At 48.8% G+C, this 14,520-nt stretch overlaps 4 protein-coding genes across 4 annotated transcripts in view; 1 reads left to right on the plus strand and 3 right to left on the minus strand.

The window, feature by feature from the left end:
* The window catches only part of CND03510 (calcium-transporting ATPase, putative), a 5,036-nt gene extending 5,011 nt beyond the window's left edge, over positions 1 to 25 (minus strand). The window contains exon 1 of the mRNA XM_024657033.1: positions 1 to 25. This exon is cut by the window's left edge and continues 1,093 nt beyond it. The gene's annotated coding sequence lies outside the window, so the exon portion shown is untranslated.
* Positions 26 to 762: 737 nt separating this feature from the next.
* CND03520 (bud site selection-related protein, putative) lies at positions 763 to 6,033 on the plus strand. Its single transcript, XM_024657034.1, has 6 exons — positions 763 to 2,016; positions 2,068 to 2,297; positions 2,344 to 4,218; positions 4,267 to 4,466; positions 4,516 to 5,569; positions 5,630 to 6,033. Exons 1-6 carry the CDS (start codon positions 968 to 970, stop codon positions 5,635 to 5,637), a joined length of 4,416 nt encoding a protein of 1,471 aa, XP_024512800.1. The 5' UTR covers positions 763 to 967; the 3' UTR covers positions 5,638 to 6,033.
* On the minus strand, positions 6,031 to 10,171 carry CND03530 (spore wall assembly -related protein, putative; the record flags this gene model as incomplete). Its single annotated transcript, XM_024657035.1, has 10 exons — positions 6,031 to 6,524; positions 6,574 to 6,840; positions 6,914 to 7,019; positions 7,086 to 7,253; positions 7,306 to 7,663; positions 7,722 to 7,890; positions 7,957 to 8,715; positions 8,766 to 8,833; positions 8,890 to 9,423; positions 9,490 to 10,171. 10 exons carry the CDS (start codon positions 10,169 to 10,171, stop codon positions 6,408 to 6,410), a joined length of 3,228 nt encoding a protein of 1,075 aa, XP_024512758.1. The 3' UTR covers positions 6,031 to 6,407.
* A 52-nt stretch (positions 10,172 to 10,223) lies between these two features.
* CND03540 (DNA-dependent RNA polymerase II RPB140, putative) lies at positions 10,224 to 14,520 on the minus strand. Its single transcript, XM_024657036.1, has 7 exons — positions 14,427 to 14,520; positions 14,051 to 14,367; positions 12,941 to 13,999; positions 10,802 to 12,895; positions 10,701 to 10,755; positions 10,487 to 10,644; positions 10,224 to 10,426 (listed from the first exon to the last, which is right to left on the minus strand). The coding sequence occupies exons 1-7, from the start codon at positions 14,434 to 14,436 to the stop codon at positions 10,379 to 10,381; spliced, it is 3,741 nt and encodes a 1,246-aa protein (XP_024512654.1). The 5' UTR covers positions 14,437 to 14,520; the 3' UTR covers positions 10,224 to 10,378.

Genomic DNA, 14,520 nt, shown 5'->3' on the forward strand with positions numbered 1-14,520 from the left:
ATATATATAGTATGGCACTAAAAGGAGTGAGAGGCGTCAGCGCACCTCTTTATTTTGGCTTCCAAAGTTCCAGAGGCGGTGCCGCTAGAGTGGAGGGCACTTCAAATCTGAGCGGAGCCAAATATTTCTCTACTTTTTGCAGCCAGCCAAGGCTTGGCATGTCCGTCTGTCACTTCCTTGCGAAGCTGCCAAGAACGCAATGCCTGATTCCGTAGATTTATATTACTTACGATAAACATAAGCGGTGAATTTGAAATCAATGATTAATTACTTTATCACGAGCAGCGCCCAGATAGGTGCCTCTGCGGTCAGCTGAGTGTGCTTCTGGATGCATCGAGAATCTCACGTATCTCATATCCATACGTGTCGGACCCACATTCCACCCATTATTACACTCTAGATGGTTGCATGATGATGATTCCTGTAGGCATGTCTCGACGTAACTAAGAGGCCGCAAAGCTTCTTCAATTTTGCTGTCCCGCGAATATGCCGAATATCGAAGAAGATGATGAAAGAAGGCACTGCCTGCATGATACTCAAGATGTGGAAGAAGATCAGGCTCCACATTCAGCTACAAGGCCACAGACGAGATCGATGCATGCATGCTGGCCATTGGTGAATAGTTGACGAGAATCGCGAACATGCGGACATGCTGCTGGGCGAGGAGCTGGACACTAATCCGTCATAGCCAGCACACCGCGTTTCGAGTTTCGCGTTTCGTCAGGGAGCTCACACAACAGTTGTTTGTCTGTCAACAACGACGCAACGCCTCCCTATATCTCCTATTTCCCTGCTTCATCTTTCGTCTCCTCTCCTCCCCTCCTACCTCAATTCCCCGCTCCTCATCCGTCCCTCCATCGTCCGCTACTCGCTTCATAGCTCCCTATACTCTCACACAGCAAGCAACGGTCTTTACTCGCCTCACCTTCAACATCAAAGCAAATCTTCACGAGCGACAGGCGTCGCCATGTTACCCACGTCCTCTCGTCCAATACCCTTTTCATCTCTCCTGATATCATTCATTCATGTCTCCTCCATCACCGCAGTGGCTTCGACCATCGCGCCGGCATCTCTTCCCCAAGTTGACTTCTCAAAAATGGGGACAGTCGCGCTTGGCGGATCCTTTTCTGGTCTCGATTGGTGGTCTTCAGAATCTCCCTTTGCTTCATCTGCTACTGGCAATCCTACCTTCTCGTCAGACGGAGACACATTATTTCATCGCCCAACTGACGGCCAATTCCGCGCATTGGCGACCACCAATTCTGGCGGAGTCATCAACGCGCTTTGTTGGTCTAAAGATGGGTCCGCCAATAATGGAACTTTATATGTCGGCGGAGTGTTTGAGTCTCTTTCTGGCGTTTCTGCGAGCAATATCGCGTCATTAACCCTCGCAGATAATTCTGTTACCGCGTTAAGCGGTGGCTTATCGGGTGAGGTTAACACGCTGTATTGTGACGACGACAGTTCCCAGATTTGGGTTGGAGGGCTTTTCGAGGCGCCCATCGGTTCGGGAGGGAACGTGGCCCTTTGGTCCACTTCATCAAGCACTTGGGTGACCCCTGAGTTTGGCGGGTTTAATGGGCGAGTCCAGAGCATAGTCCCATCCATCGATAATTCAAGTATTTACTTTGGAGGAGATTTTACCACAAGATTCGTTCAAAACTCGTCAATCCTCTTCAATTCGACATCAAATACCAACAATACCTTTGGAAATGTCACCTCTACTCCGTCTGTTTCAGAAAATGTGACAACTGTTGGCGACTCGGGCTACCTAACGCCCTTGACCGTCTCTGCATCAGCCTCGTCTTCTGCGGCCTATTCCATACAAGCAGGCCCAAGCTCAACACAAAGCGAGTACTCCGATACGAATGTACTACTTTGCCCGGGTAGCGGTGTTTGGTTAGCGCAAGAGGATACAGTTTCCAATGTAAACTTGGTCGGGCAGGGCTATCTTTCAGCGACTGGTATCAGGGTTGTCAACGGCTTGGTACAGGGGAGAGGGACTACATATTTCTGGTATGCGTTTTGATCCATCTACTCGACTGCGGTCAAGCTAATTATATTTAGCCTCACTATCCTACCCACCTATACGGAGCTCAATATGACGTATACCGACCCTGTTACCGGCGAACTTGGAACCTGCACAAGTCACTGTCCTCTTTACACCAACTCCTCTATATCTGCACAAGATTTCATTTTCACCGCCGGAACCCAGAACCTTACAGGATTTGAGATGCAGCTCAAAGAGTGGATAGGGGACGGAGCAGCTTTAAGCAGTGTGGCCTTACTGTCTGATGGTGAGTATTCGTCGACATGCAGAAGTGCAAACTAATGCTCGTACAGGGGCCTACCTCTCTGCAGTATCCGACGGTGGATCCTCTTGCACCAACGGGGCCAAGAATGGTTCTGTTCAAACTGTCGGTAGCTGGGATGCTACAACAGTCGCCACCAACTCGGCCACAGAATCCTATCTTTCCTCATCTGTATCTCTCGGTGACTCTCAACGTCCTCAAGTTACATTCTACCCATATGTTTCCTCTGCTGGAAACTATGATATTTACGTCTTCATTCCCGGATGCCTCAACGCTGGTGACTGTGACTCTCGGACCAGCGTTGATGTTGAAGTTTTCCCATTTTCTGGTGGGCTTGGCTGGACCAGCACCATTTCGGAGCAAGTGGATTATGATACCAAAACCCTGATCTATTCGGGACCAGTCGGGGCCACGACTGACAGTTTTACGCCGACTATCAGTCTGGCTCTTTCTTCTGACCCATACAAACCTGCTCGAGGGCATATGTACACTGTAGTGGCTGATCGAGTCCAATTGACGTTTATCGGCACTGATGGCTCTGTCAGCTCGACCCCTCTTCTCAACAACGGCACGGCGCCGGATGACTACACAGGGTCCAACGCTACGACTGTCGGTAATTCCTCTTGGACGACCAACTCGTCTTATAATGTAGCCTTTGGCCTCTTCGAATGGCCTCGATCTTCGAAACTGAATACCAATGCTGCAAGCAATGCCCTCAGCAACGTTACTGAGACTGCCCTCACTCGCCTCGGTTTTGCTCTTGATGCAGCTCTCAATGCTTCTGGGTCTTCTGCCTCATCATGGGCTGTCAACACCATCGTCTCCATGGACAGTACTGTCTTTATCGGCGGTGATTTCTCCTCAACCAACAATTATACAAATGTCCTATCTATTGACGCCTCATCAGGCGAAACTTCCGCTTTGGCTTCGCAGGGCCTAGGAGGGATTGTCAACACAGCCGCAGTCGTTGATGGATATGTGTTTTTCGGCGGAGACTTCACGTCCACAGCTTCATCAGGTGGCGTCGCTCTGAACTATCTGGCTAGATACGACCCCGCGACTAAAGCCTGGGCAGCCGTTGGTGGTGGAGTAGATGGCTACGTCACGGACCTGATGGCCTCGCCGTCGTCGACCGAATTGTTCGTGATGGGCAACTTTTCTCATGTTATAAATAGTGATGGTTCGCTCAATGAAACTGGGGGTTTCGGCGTTTGGGACATAAGCTCTGAAAGATGGACAAGTAGCGGCGTAGTCTTTGGCAACATCTCAGCGGGAGAGATGATCTCTTCCTCTCCCTCTATCGCTTACCTGGCTGGTAGAGTGAGCGGATACGCTGATAACTCGGCCGACGGTCTCGCCATGTTATCTACGGACCAAAACGGTTTGGCCAAGATATCGTCCCTTACTGGTGCCAGCTTCAGTACCACGGGGTCTTCATCTAGTCTGACCACCTCCCGTCGTCGATCACTAGAGATCAAATCGTCATACTCCAGCTCATGGTTGTCTCGTTTCGCCGGCGGCCTTGTTGAACGGGCCCTACCTGGGTTGGCCGCCCGCGCAACAGCTCCTGTTATTGTCACTCCTTCTTTTCCCGCTCCTGCTGTCCTGGCTGTCGATTATTGGACAAATACATCTACTTCAGATAGCCCCTCGATGATGATCCTCGGTGGTAACTTTACATCTTCAAGTGCCAATGTCCGAGGCATGGCATTCTATTCTACTTCTCAACAGACTGTGGATGGACCAGAGCCTCCAGTATCCGGTGTAGTCAGAGCACTGGAGGTGATCGATGACCGCTTGTATCTCGGTGGTGAAGGGGTCAATGTGGAAGGTATTGGGAGCGGCCTGTTGGTGTATAATCTTGTCAATGGGACATGGATGGAAGGTGGTATGGCTTCATTGAATAGTGAGTATTGCATAACACCCAGGCGGTTTGTTAACTGACCACTACCAGCTGCATCTGATTCCAATGTAACCATCAACCAGATTCGAACCCGCCCGACTACCAATACACTTATTGTGGCTGGTAGTTTCACGTCTGCAGGCTCCCTCTCTTGTGCGGCAATCTGTCTATGGGACTCCACTAATGCTCAGTGGTCGACACTAGGCGCAGGACTATTGTCTGGAGAAGTCAGAAGTATCGATTTCGCGGGGGTGAGTACGATGTTGCGCTCGGAAGAAATTTTCTGATAATTCAATTTAGAACAATTACGACACTCTCGTCGCCGCTGGCTCCTTTGTCCTTTCGGATGGCACTGTTGCTTCTGTTGCGTCCTACGATTTTGACAGCTCTTCTTGGACTGCCCTTGGTTCCCTTTCCGGCCCTACTCTCGCTGTTGCTGTCGACGAGAAGAATGTGACCAACATTTTCGCTGCGGGCTATTCTGCATCCGACGGCTCTCCATATCTAGAGCAATGGAACGGTAACACTTGGACAGCACAGAATGAGACGCTCCAGTCTGGCAGTCTTGTTTATCAGCTTGCTTTTGTCCCCATGTCGTCTGAACACACGGCAGTGGGTAGTATCGAAAAGGACAGAATGTTGATGGTATCTGGGAATCTGTATCTTGATCAGATGGGCAATGCCACAAGTGCTCTCTACGACGGCGTGAACTGGTATCCCTACCTGGTGGGGACATCCGCTGCTGGAGGTATTGGCGCCGGCGCTAGTCTATTCTGGTCGGATTCCGACTTTTCTTTCAAAGTTAAACATTATCTAGCCAGAGGCCTGGTGGTGCTAGTGGCTATCGCGATCGCCACCGGGATTGTTCTCTTATTCATCCTCCTTGCCCTTCTCGTAGCCTATTTCAACCGCCGACGGGACACACAAGCTGCTCAAGACAGACAAGAGATTTACGGCAAAGAAGGGAGCGATGTTTCCTCAACACATCAGAACGTCTTTGCAAATGTGCAGGCGGCTCTGGAAGCATCCCTCGCTGGAGGGGCCGGGACCATGATGGGACTTGGGACGTCTCGGAACTCTGCCCCCTCTCAGGCTAGGCTTTCGAACCCAAGTTCATACGCTTCTGGTGCCTATCCTATGGCCTCAGATGACGAATATGACGAAGAAGAGGAAGAGGGAGATGAAAGAGAGACGACGATGCGATATGACTTTGAAGGACCGGAATTACAAGAAGGGGAGATGAGCATGAAGGCTGGCCAACCGCTAATCATCTTGGATGACCAGCAGAGCCATGAATGGTGGTATGCTAGAGACCCTGCTACTGGTAGGGAGGGTATGGTGCCAGCGTCTTATGGTAAGTAATGATGCCGTTGTAAAAGCTGTCGATGTGAAAAGCTAAAGTGAATGATTGTAGTTTGGTAAAATAATGCGGACGAAAGTCTTCTAGCTGGCAATTAACGATCTTTAACGACCTTTGTGTAAAGTTTTCGAAGGGCATTAGATGAAGCTTATAATGTATATAATGGAGATCAGTATTGAGCGACAAATGCTTCTTTCCAGGTCTTGCGGATCACAAAGATTCCACGATGAAGATTGACAGCGCTTGGTATATTTTAAGACGTTTATCATTAAGAGTGTCATGTAACATCACTTAGCATGTCTAGGTCAAGAAAGACTTGGCAAAATGGGACATATCAGAGTGTATAGAGGTAGACAAGGTGCTCGCGTACCTGTTCAGTAATCGGATGACGATGAGTAGTAGTGATTCGTGTCGAGTATCGGAGATCAAAACAATTGCATTTCTGTATATAAAAAAAACCTTCTCGCCAAAAAGCCTAGTGTTATTGGTTCTGGTGAGAACAATGCAATTATGGGAGTCGCACATTCCAACATAAGCGATATTTGCAATCTCCTGCGATCACTCTGCAACCTTCTCAACGGGACACAGGATCCTCCAATTGCGTTCTGACGCCACGGACTAAGCTTGGTGGTCCCAATGATCTCTACTAGCTTATTGACTTGTAGGAGTTCCGCTGGCCCTGCATGTTAAGATAGCGCCTACTAACTTAAGTATCCTCTATGTCACTAGTAGCTAGACTCATTTGCTTTTCCCATATCATTCTTTCAACATATGAGACACTGGAATATCACTAATATGGCCACAGGCAATCTTTGCATGAGCTTGAAAACTTTCACCACCGGTCAATCACTTTTCCGTATGCACGGAAAAGATTTTGCTGGTCAAGGTGAGCCCTTGCTTGCCGCTCTACTTCTGCGTTAATTGCCCATACCCAACGATCTCTTTCCAGCTGCTTCAGTCAGTCATAATAGTATCATCTAGGAATCTTGTTTGCTCACTTTGGATCTTGCGCGGAAGATCAATAAACTTGTGGGTGATTTGCTCAACTTCATGGAAGTGTGATCTCTGTAATCTGAAGAGTCCCAAGGATCATTGGCGTTTGCCCCAGAATGGGACCCCGATATGGCCAAGCGAACGCAGAAGGTGGTGTCTTCCGGTCCATCAAATGATTGTAGACCATCTTGGTAAACGCGATGTTGAGGAAGGAACGCATCCCTATTATGAGGCTCGTGAATCTCGTCGTGAGCTAACAACCCAGAATATGTCTTCCTAAGGGTATTAGCTAACAGCAACATAATATCTTGCAGATTGAAAGCAGGGAAATCAGAACCGGCTCACATAGGCACCGAACAACGGATAGTTCTTTTTTCTGACATGGAACGAGGCTTTGCCAGTGACTTCAAATGACACAAATGATCCCTGGCTTAATGCCATGTATTTGAGCCTTGGACATAGATTTAGTAAGGCCTCAAATCTTCCACAAAGCATGTAGCATTTGTCTGTCACTTACCTGAACTTTTCATGAGCACCCTGCTTCATATACAATCTTCCAGAAAGGCAGATAGGTCTGCAGCCTCGAATAGTGCACCAGTTCCATATCTCTCCTAGAAATTCATCTATTCCATCACCGTGCGTACGCCCCGAAGCAGCTGACATGGCGTCCATTCTTTGCCGAGCCCTTTGTTTCGAGAGACTGTAAGTGCATGGTACCATTGGAACATAAAACTCACTCTACTCGATGTTGATGATTCCAATAAGACTTTAACGCCTCCAAGCACTCAACCCATTCCTGAGCTATCTCGGGAGTGTGAGCTTCCAGCTTCATGGGTCCTCCAGCAGTAAATCTGAGTTCAAATGTGTCCCTTCGTCCGTCAGCATCTTTTCCTGCTGGGCTAGGATACTGGATCATTGCGATATCCCTCATATCGATGCAGCCTGCAGACCTTCGGATCACAGACGCCATCCGCCGGCGCTCATTTTCCAAGAATTCTTTGTGTACTTCCGAAAAGAGTTTAGAAGGGGTTGAACCTTCCTGATTCGGTAGTAAAGGAGGTTCTGAGTCTTTCATGTTTGTGATAAACAGACAACCTGCAGATCAGTCTTTGTGTAAGCGACTAAATCCTTTTTCCTAGTCACGTCTGCCTACCATCATGGGACGCAAGGTAAATTGTGCTTCTGGTAGTAGGTCCATGTATTCGGAAAAGATACCCCTCTATACCAGGTGGCTCCTCTAATATGGTGCCATCTTCTAACTTCATGGATTTTGGATGATGCCTGGCGGGGCGAAGTTGTAGCTCTCTGGGAGAGGGATTGTTCTAATTTGTCAAATATGAGTCTCATTCCCCTGTCTGCTAATGCTAAACGAAGATGCAAGGGCTTACTTGTAGTCTGGCGAGGCCTGCTAGTAAAGCCCATGGTCTTTTCTTTCCCTCTACTGTCTCTAAATACGCCACCCAGTCCAACATTCCGTCACCTGCTTTCCAAACCAGTTGAAGATCTACCTCGTCCTTGATTCCTTGTAGCCTGCCCTGCTGTACAATGTCATTGAATGCCGTTTCCTTCTGCAGCATTTCCCAGCATGTTCTGATAACTGTGTCAGGACAAAAATGCCGCAGTAATTGACCACTATCTGCTTGACCATTATCTACGTCTCGAGGGATACCCATGCGGATTGAAGTCGACACGACGGGAACCGAAATGTCAAATCGTTCCGGAAGTTGACCCCCTAGGTCTCTCCATAGCTCCCAGTACCAGTCCAATGCGCGAGACCTTTCTGGCAGTTTGAGTATAAAGATTTGAGTGCCTTTCTTGTGACCCCGGAGCCATTGCACTTGTGATGATTGTGCCATTCTGTTCTTGAGGTCTGAGATGTGCGACGTCTTCGGCGATTTGAGGAGTGCTTCAACCTCTAGCTGTAGCTTCTCAACAGAAGTAGTAAGACACAAGGTCAGGTCATCTGGATTGAATATTGAGAGCGAAGATCGATGGGGCATGAGCGGGATGGCAAAGCACAACCGCTTGGAGCCAGTCATTCGTTCTCGCAAAGGCATGCGCCATTCTTGATAGAGTTCAACAAATCCCTTTCGCCAAACAACAATATATTCCTCAAAGGGGTCCAATTTTGAACAAGGATTGCGTCTCTGAACAAAGATGAGTACAATTGTAGTGAAGCCCTTATCAAAATACCTACCTGTGATGCCTCGTCAAATGAGAGAATATTCTCTTCTCGATGATAACCAACTCGCACAAGCATGCGATCTTAAGCGAAGCAGTTAGCCATCACATATCATTTGGCCAGGCAGAGAGCCCTTTACCTTTGTACAAAACGTTCCCTTGGCGTGCCAGGAGTTCTTGAGATTTATCTCCCTCGACCATGGCATCCGCTGCAGCACCAGAACTAGTTCCCTGTACCTCTTCCCCCTCTCTTGATAACACCATATTTGGATCAATTGGGCTATTGCGATCTTTTGCTTTCGTTTTCCCTGTTTCAGAGGCTACAGAATGAATAGGGTCCATAGGAAACTGCACACTCTTAGTCTTCTGTGGCAGATCCCTCATTCTAGATTTGTCAATCCCAGGCGGTTCCGCGGCGCCGACAGGGGACTCTGAAGTATGTCGGAATGCCGATTTGAGTTTTTGGGGTACTGTAAATGTCGAACTGGAGAGGCTTTGATTTGCAGGGCCTTTTCCCTTTTTGGTATTTGGGTCTATCCACTGGGGAGGGTGTTGATCTGCACGGTTTTGGGCGGACCTTATGAGAGGCTGCCTTGAGGATGATTGCGAAAGTTGCGTGTCGGGGCTGTGCTCAAGAACAGGAGTAGGGCAATCGTCAATGGAAGATTCTATCGCTACCTCACAATGAGCTGGTCGATCGCTTGTTGACGTTGAGGAGCGACTCAACGAGTTTGACTCACCTTCTGAATTCTGGGATCGCGCGGTGAAGAATGTCTCCTCAGTAGAACGAGTGGCATTAGAGGGTCGGTGGGGGGCGAGGTGACGTTGTTGTTGAGTATACTTCTGCCTCCGGTTTTGGTCCGGTGATCCCGACCCTCGGACAGATGTGTCCCTTGTAGCAAGAATGGAAGGCTCGTCATTGTCATGTCCTTCGGACTCAAATTCTCTTCCAATGTCGAAGCTCTCTCCAAACCAGGTTTCTTTCCCTACCGTAGTCTGCGGACCATAACTTTCACTTTCGTGATCAGACTCCGGACTGAAATCTTCTTCTCTGTCTCCGTTCTGACCTAACCCTGGTATGCCTATTTTGAGAGCAGCTCTTCTGAGAATGCCTTCATCAGGATCGTCTTCTTCGAGACCGCTCAATGAGTCTTTTCTCCCGATTAATTCATGTCTGACCTTATATGCTGCCCTCCTACGGAGATCATAGAAATGCCGTCTCTTTTCCTGAAGGTGGGATGAATTGAGCACTTTCCCCGGTATGGGCCCCAGAAAGCGCCTGGGCAAAACATGGAGAGATGGGTCCGCGGGGGGTCGGGGCGGTGGTACCTGTGTGAGGATTGCTGGGGACGGCTTCAGGAGGGGCGTGGGGGAGTTTTCGCTGTGGGGATGGCGGGCGGGTGGATGGGGGACGGGCGGCATCGTCGCGGAACATACGCAACACAGCGACAATTATCATTGTATGTAACATGTACTCAGCTACAGCTCCCCATGACGTCACCATCCCAGCACAACAAATACATGCAATAATTAATGATGCTGCTTCGACTAGACCCTGTTTCCGTCCACGCATGGCCCGCACCTCCATGACAGTCGCCCTTATATTCAATGCTGTATTCAACCATCTCTTCAATCTGTTTCCCCGTACATTCGACATGCAATGTTCATGGCTTGTAACTAATGGGGGCACGGTTAGCGTTGTGCGAATTCATGCAGATACCAATGATGGAAATTTACCTCTTGGAACAACAGTTTGGCAGCATACGGGATGTACACCTGGGAGATCTGGGTACTGTTCCTGCAAACAGAGCAGTAGAACTCTTGCTTTTTGAGATTGGCAACGGCCATGAGACCGCAGACGTCGCACACATGTATTCTGAACGCATCGGACGAATCTTGATAATGAGTTGTCAGCGCAACAGCAGAATTCGCTCGAACTTCGTTTACTCACCGTACATCCTTTCTTTTAAAAATCCAGCGATACCATGCGAAATCATGCAGTCTCTCTGTAATGGTGTTAGCGGCCTGAAGCTGAATCATCATGTTACTTACCTCCATTTCACCAAACCGCAAACCACCATCTCTACTTCTACCTTCTACTGGCTGCCTGGTTAAAATCTGCAACGGTCCCCGCGCACGAGCGTGAATCTTGTCATCTACCATATGCTTTAGTCTCTGATAGTACGTAGGGCCAAAGTAGACCTGGGCCTGAAGTTTTCTTCCCGTATGACCATGGTAAAGTACCTCAAAACCGCGAGACTGGTACCCCTTTGCTCGCAGAACTTTGGAAACAGCTTCGACAGTCAGCTCTGTGAAGGGCGTAGCGTCTCCTTCAGCTCCAGTCAGAGTTGACACTTTCGATAAGAGACATTCGACTAAATGGCCGATAGTCATTCGTGACGGAATAGCATGCGGATTGATGATGATATCGGGAACAAGACCCTCCGCAGTGAAAGGCATGTCTTCTTGTCGATAGGTGATACCGATAGTACCTTTCTGACCATGTCGTGAGGCAAATTTATCACCTATTTGGGGCACTCTGGTGGACCTCACACGAATTTTGACAAACATGTTACCTTCTCCGTTGGTACTCAGCATAACTTGGTCAACAACGCCCTGCTCCGTGCTCTTCAGCGGTGTGGATATGTCTCGCTTTGTGTGAAGTTGGGTCCTTTGACCAAGCTCCTCACTGTCTTCAGGCAAAGGTGCAGTCTTGCCGATGAGAATGTCATCACCGTTGACGTTTGTTCCCGGAGCAACAAGACCATCGACATCAAGCTTGGCGTACCGATCGCCGGTCCCATGCTTCATTCTTAACGTCTCATTTCTGTCCGGTTTCTCAATCGTCTCCGCCTTAACCATACCCTTCATCTTCTCAGTATCGGTGTAGGAACGGAAGTACAACGATCGGAAAAGACCGCGGTCAATTGAAGATTGGTTCATGATGACGGAGTCTTCTTGATTGTAGCCAGAATAACACATGATGGCAACAATTGCGTTTTGACCAGCAGGAAGTTCAGAGAACTTGAGATACTCCATTGAACGAGTAGTGGCAAGCGGTTTTTGAGGATAGTAGAGTACATTGACCATAGTGTCCATACGAAGCTGGTAGTTGGTGAGGCAGACACCCATGGCTTGTTTGCCCATCGCAGACTGATAGGTATTTCGAGGAGATTGGTTGTGGTCGGGGAAAGGAACGATACTAGCACAGACACCAAGAATCATACTCGGGTGGATCTCCATATGGGTATACTGCTGACTCCACACTGTACTCTTGATACGAGCCGCAGGATCAAAGGATTCAAGATTGTGGGCTGCTCTATCCCTTACAAGCTCATGTTTGCTGTGTGCAGTACGAGCGTTCACAAGATCTTCAGGCGTCATGGCTATTAATATGGTCTCCTCCTCAGCTGCGTCCACATATTCGACAATACCCTCGGACAATAGCTTATCCCACGCTCCTGACAAAAGACCCTCGTCTGCCATCTGGTCGATCCTGTCAATGTGATCACGTTTGAGGCGCAATGTCTGCGTCGGCTGGTCGACAATGAAAAGCGGTCTACAGACACGTCCCGCATCGGTGTACAAGCGCAGTTCTCTCTCTCGGATGTCTCGGACGATACTAACTTCGTACTTGAGCTGGCCACCACGACGCATTTGCAACAGGTTGTTGTGCAAGGTGGGTGCGTCTCGATGAATACCCATCCAGACACCATTGACAAACACTTTCGTCGCAGTGGGCGCATCTTGATATTCTGAAAGATCTTCCAGACCCCATTCTTCCAAAAATTCCATGACTGGAGCGGAATAGGACCCAACCGAAATGTAAGACATGAGCGCGAGATTTTTGACCAGACCACATGCGGAACCTTCAGGCGTCTCAGCCGGACAAACCATACCCCAATGGGTGTTGTGAAGTTGACGTGGCTTAGCAGCTTTTGAATCACGTCCAATGGGCGTATTAGTACGCCGCAAATGGGAGAGGGTAGAAGCAAAAGTATATCTGTTGAGAACCTGTGATACACCTGCTCGAGTATTGTCTCGCTTGCCCCAGTTGCCTGTAGCAAGAGCGTATTTGAGACCGTCGGTAATCGTGTTAGGGCGAATAGCCATGTTAAGGGCAAACTCCTTGTTTTGTTCGACGCACTGCCGGAAGTTAGCTTTAATTCCATTACTTTACGCTCAACTTGCCTTCTTCAGATATCTGTACATGTCTTCCCTCAATTTCCCAAACACAACATTGAACATCTCCGCCATCAGCGGTCCAGCAAGATCCAACCTTTTGTTCCCAAAATGATCTCTGTCATCCAACTCCTTTCTTCCTAATGCCGCCATACATAACCTATGCACCATGTAGCCCAGGAAGTACGCTTTTTTCGACTCAAATCCTTCGGCGGTAGACACGTGGGGCAAAAACTCTTTATGAAGGATATCAAAGGCCGCACGCTGTCGCTGAGCTCGAGGGGCCTTTTCATGTTGACCACGGCGACCAATGAAGTCGAGGGCAGTGTCACGGTCTTGGACAGCAAAAGATTCTTCAATGCTGGGTTGAAGCATTTCAAGAAGGGCTTCATCTTCGGCGCCAAAGCAGATGTGGCTGAGAACGTCTCTATCGGGAACAATACCCAAAGCTCGAAAGACCACAACGAGGGGGATGTCAACTTTGGTGTAGGGAAGAGATACGCGAATGACGCCACCAGTTGTTCCGGATGCCCTTGCGTACATTCTGACTTCTGTATGATTCGCCACCCGTCCACCTTTTTCTTTTTGAGAGTTGATTTCCGCAAAATAGGTGAATCTCGCAGGGGCTGCCTTTAGGAACACGAAAACATGGTTTGTGGCCATCCTCTCCTGAGCAATCAAGACCTTCTCGGAACCAGATATGATAAAATAACCGCCTTGATCGTAAGGGCATTCTCCAATCTCATGACACTGGTCGTCAGGAAGACCATGCAGGAGGCAAAAGTTGGAGCGGACCATGACAGGCACTTTGCCGATTGATGTTTTTTCTTCCTCAGCACCTTCCACCTCACCATCATCGCCCACGGCAGGCTGCCAATCAGCTTCCACAGGATCATCAACGCCGGATGCTGTCAAAGTCCTCTTTTTGATGTCAACATACAGAGGCGCCGAGTAAGTCAAGTTTCTGAGACGCGCTTCTTGCGGGAACAACATATTAGTTCTACCATCCATCTCCGTATGATTGACCCGAGCCAAATAGATCTGGCCAAAGGAAATTTCGTAACGTCTCTGTAGGGCTTATCAGCATGTCAATATCAACAGACAATGAAGCCAACTCACTGTTTCGTCACCTGCAACGCCTGTATACTGTGTAAATTGATCCAAAGTTAACCTCGAATGATCGTCGACGATCTCTTGCATGGTGTTTTCGATGAACTCATTGAAAGATTCGAGCTGTTGACGAACAAGACCTTTTTCCTCAAAGAACGAATTGATAACAGTCCAGTAGTCCTCCTGGCTGATCGGCTCATCCTCGTCAACATCGTACTTTTCTTCGTCCTCGTCGCCCTTTGGGGCCGTCTGCTGAGAGTAGTCGTAATCGGGATCGTAAGTGAAGCCATCGTCGAGGGGCTGGGATGCAAGCGGATAGTCGTCTGCTAGGAGTCAAGACGGTTGTAGCGGTGTATACGTGTGCATGTAAAGGAATGGTATTCACCTGCATCCATTTTGGGTGTCTGCGTGAGCTTGAGGTGGTTGCGCAGGACGCAGTAAAGCTGGAAGAGGAAAGAAGATGTGTATAGAGGTCAGAG

The sequence above is a fragment of the Cryptococcus neoformans genome, assembly GCF_000091045.1.
Source record: "Cryptococcus neoformans var. neoformans JEC21 chromosome 4 sequence".
NCBI classification, from domain to species: domain Eukaryota; kingdom Fungi; phylum Basidiomycota; class Tremellomycetes; order Tremellales; family Cryptococcaceae; genus Cryptococcus; species Cryptococcus deneoformans.

Coding starts and splice junctions, on each gene's coding strand:
- CND03520 (XM_024657034.1), top strand. CDS start 968: ATGTTACCCACGTCCTCTCGTCCAATACCCTTTTCATCTCTCCTGATA. Junction 2,298..2,343: donor TGTGGCCTTACTGTCTGATG/GTGAGTATTCGT, acceptor ATGCTCGTACAG/GGGCCTACCTCTCTGCAGTA. Junction 4,467..4,515: donor GAAGTATCGATTTCGCGGGG/GTGAGTACGATG, acceptor AATTCAATTTAG/AACAATTACGACACTCTCGT.
- CND03540 (XM_024657036.1), bottom strand. Junction 12,896..12,940: donor TGTACAGATATCTGAAGAAG/GCAAGTTGAGCG, acceptor AACTTCCGGCAG/TGCGTCGAACAAAACAAGGA. Junction 10,427..10,486: donor CCAAACTGTTGTTCCAAGAG/GTAAATTTCCAT, acceptor TGCCCCCATTAG/TTACAAGCCATGAACATTGC.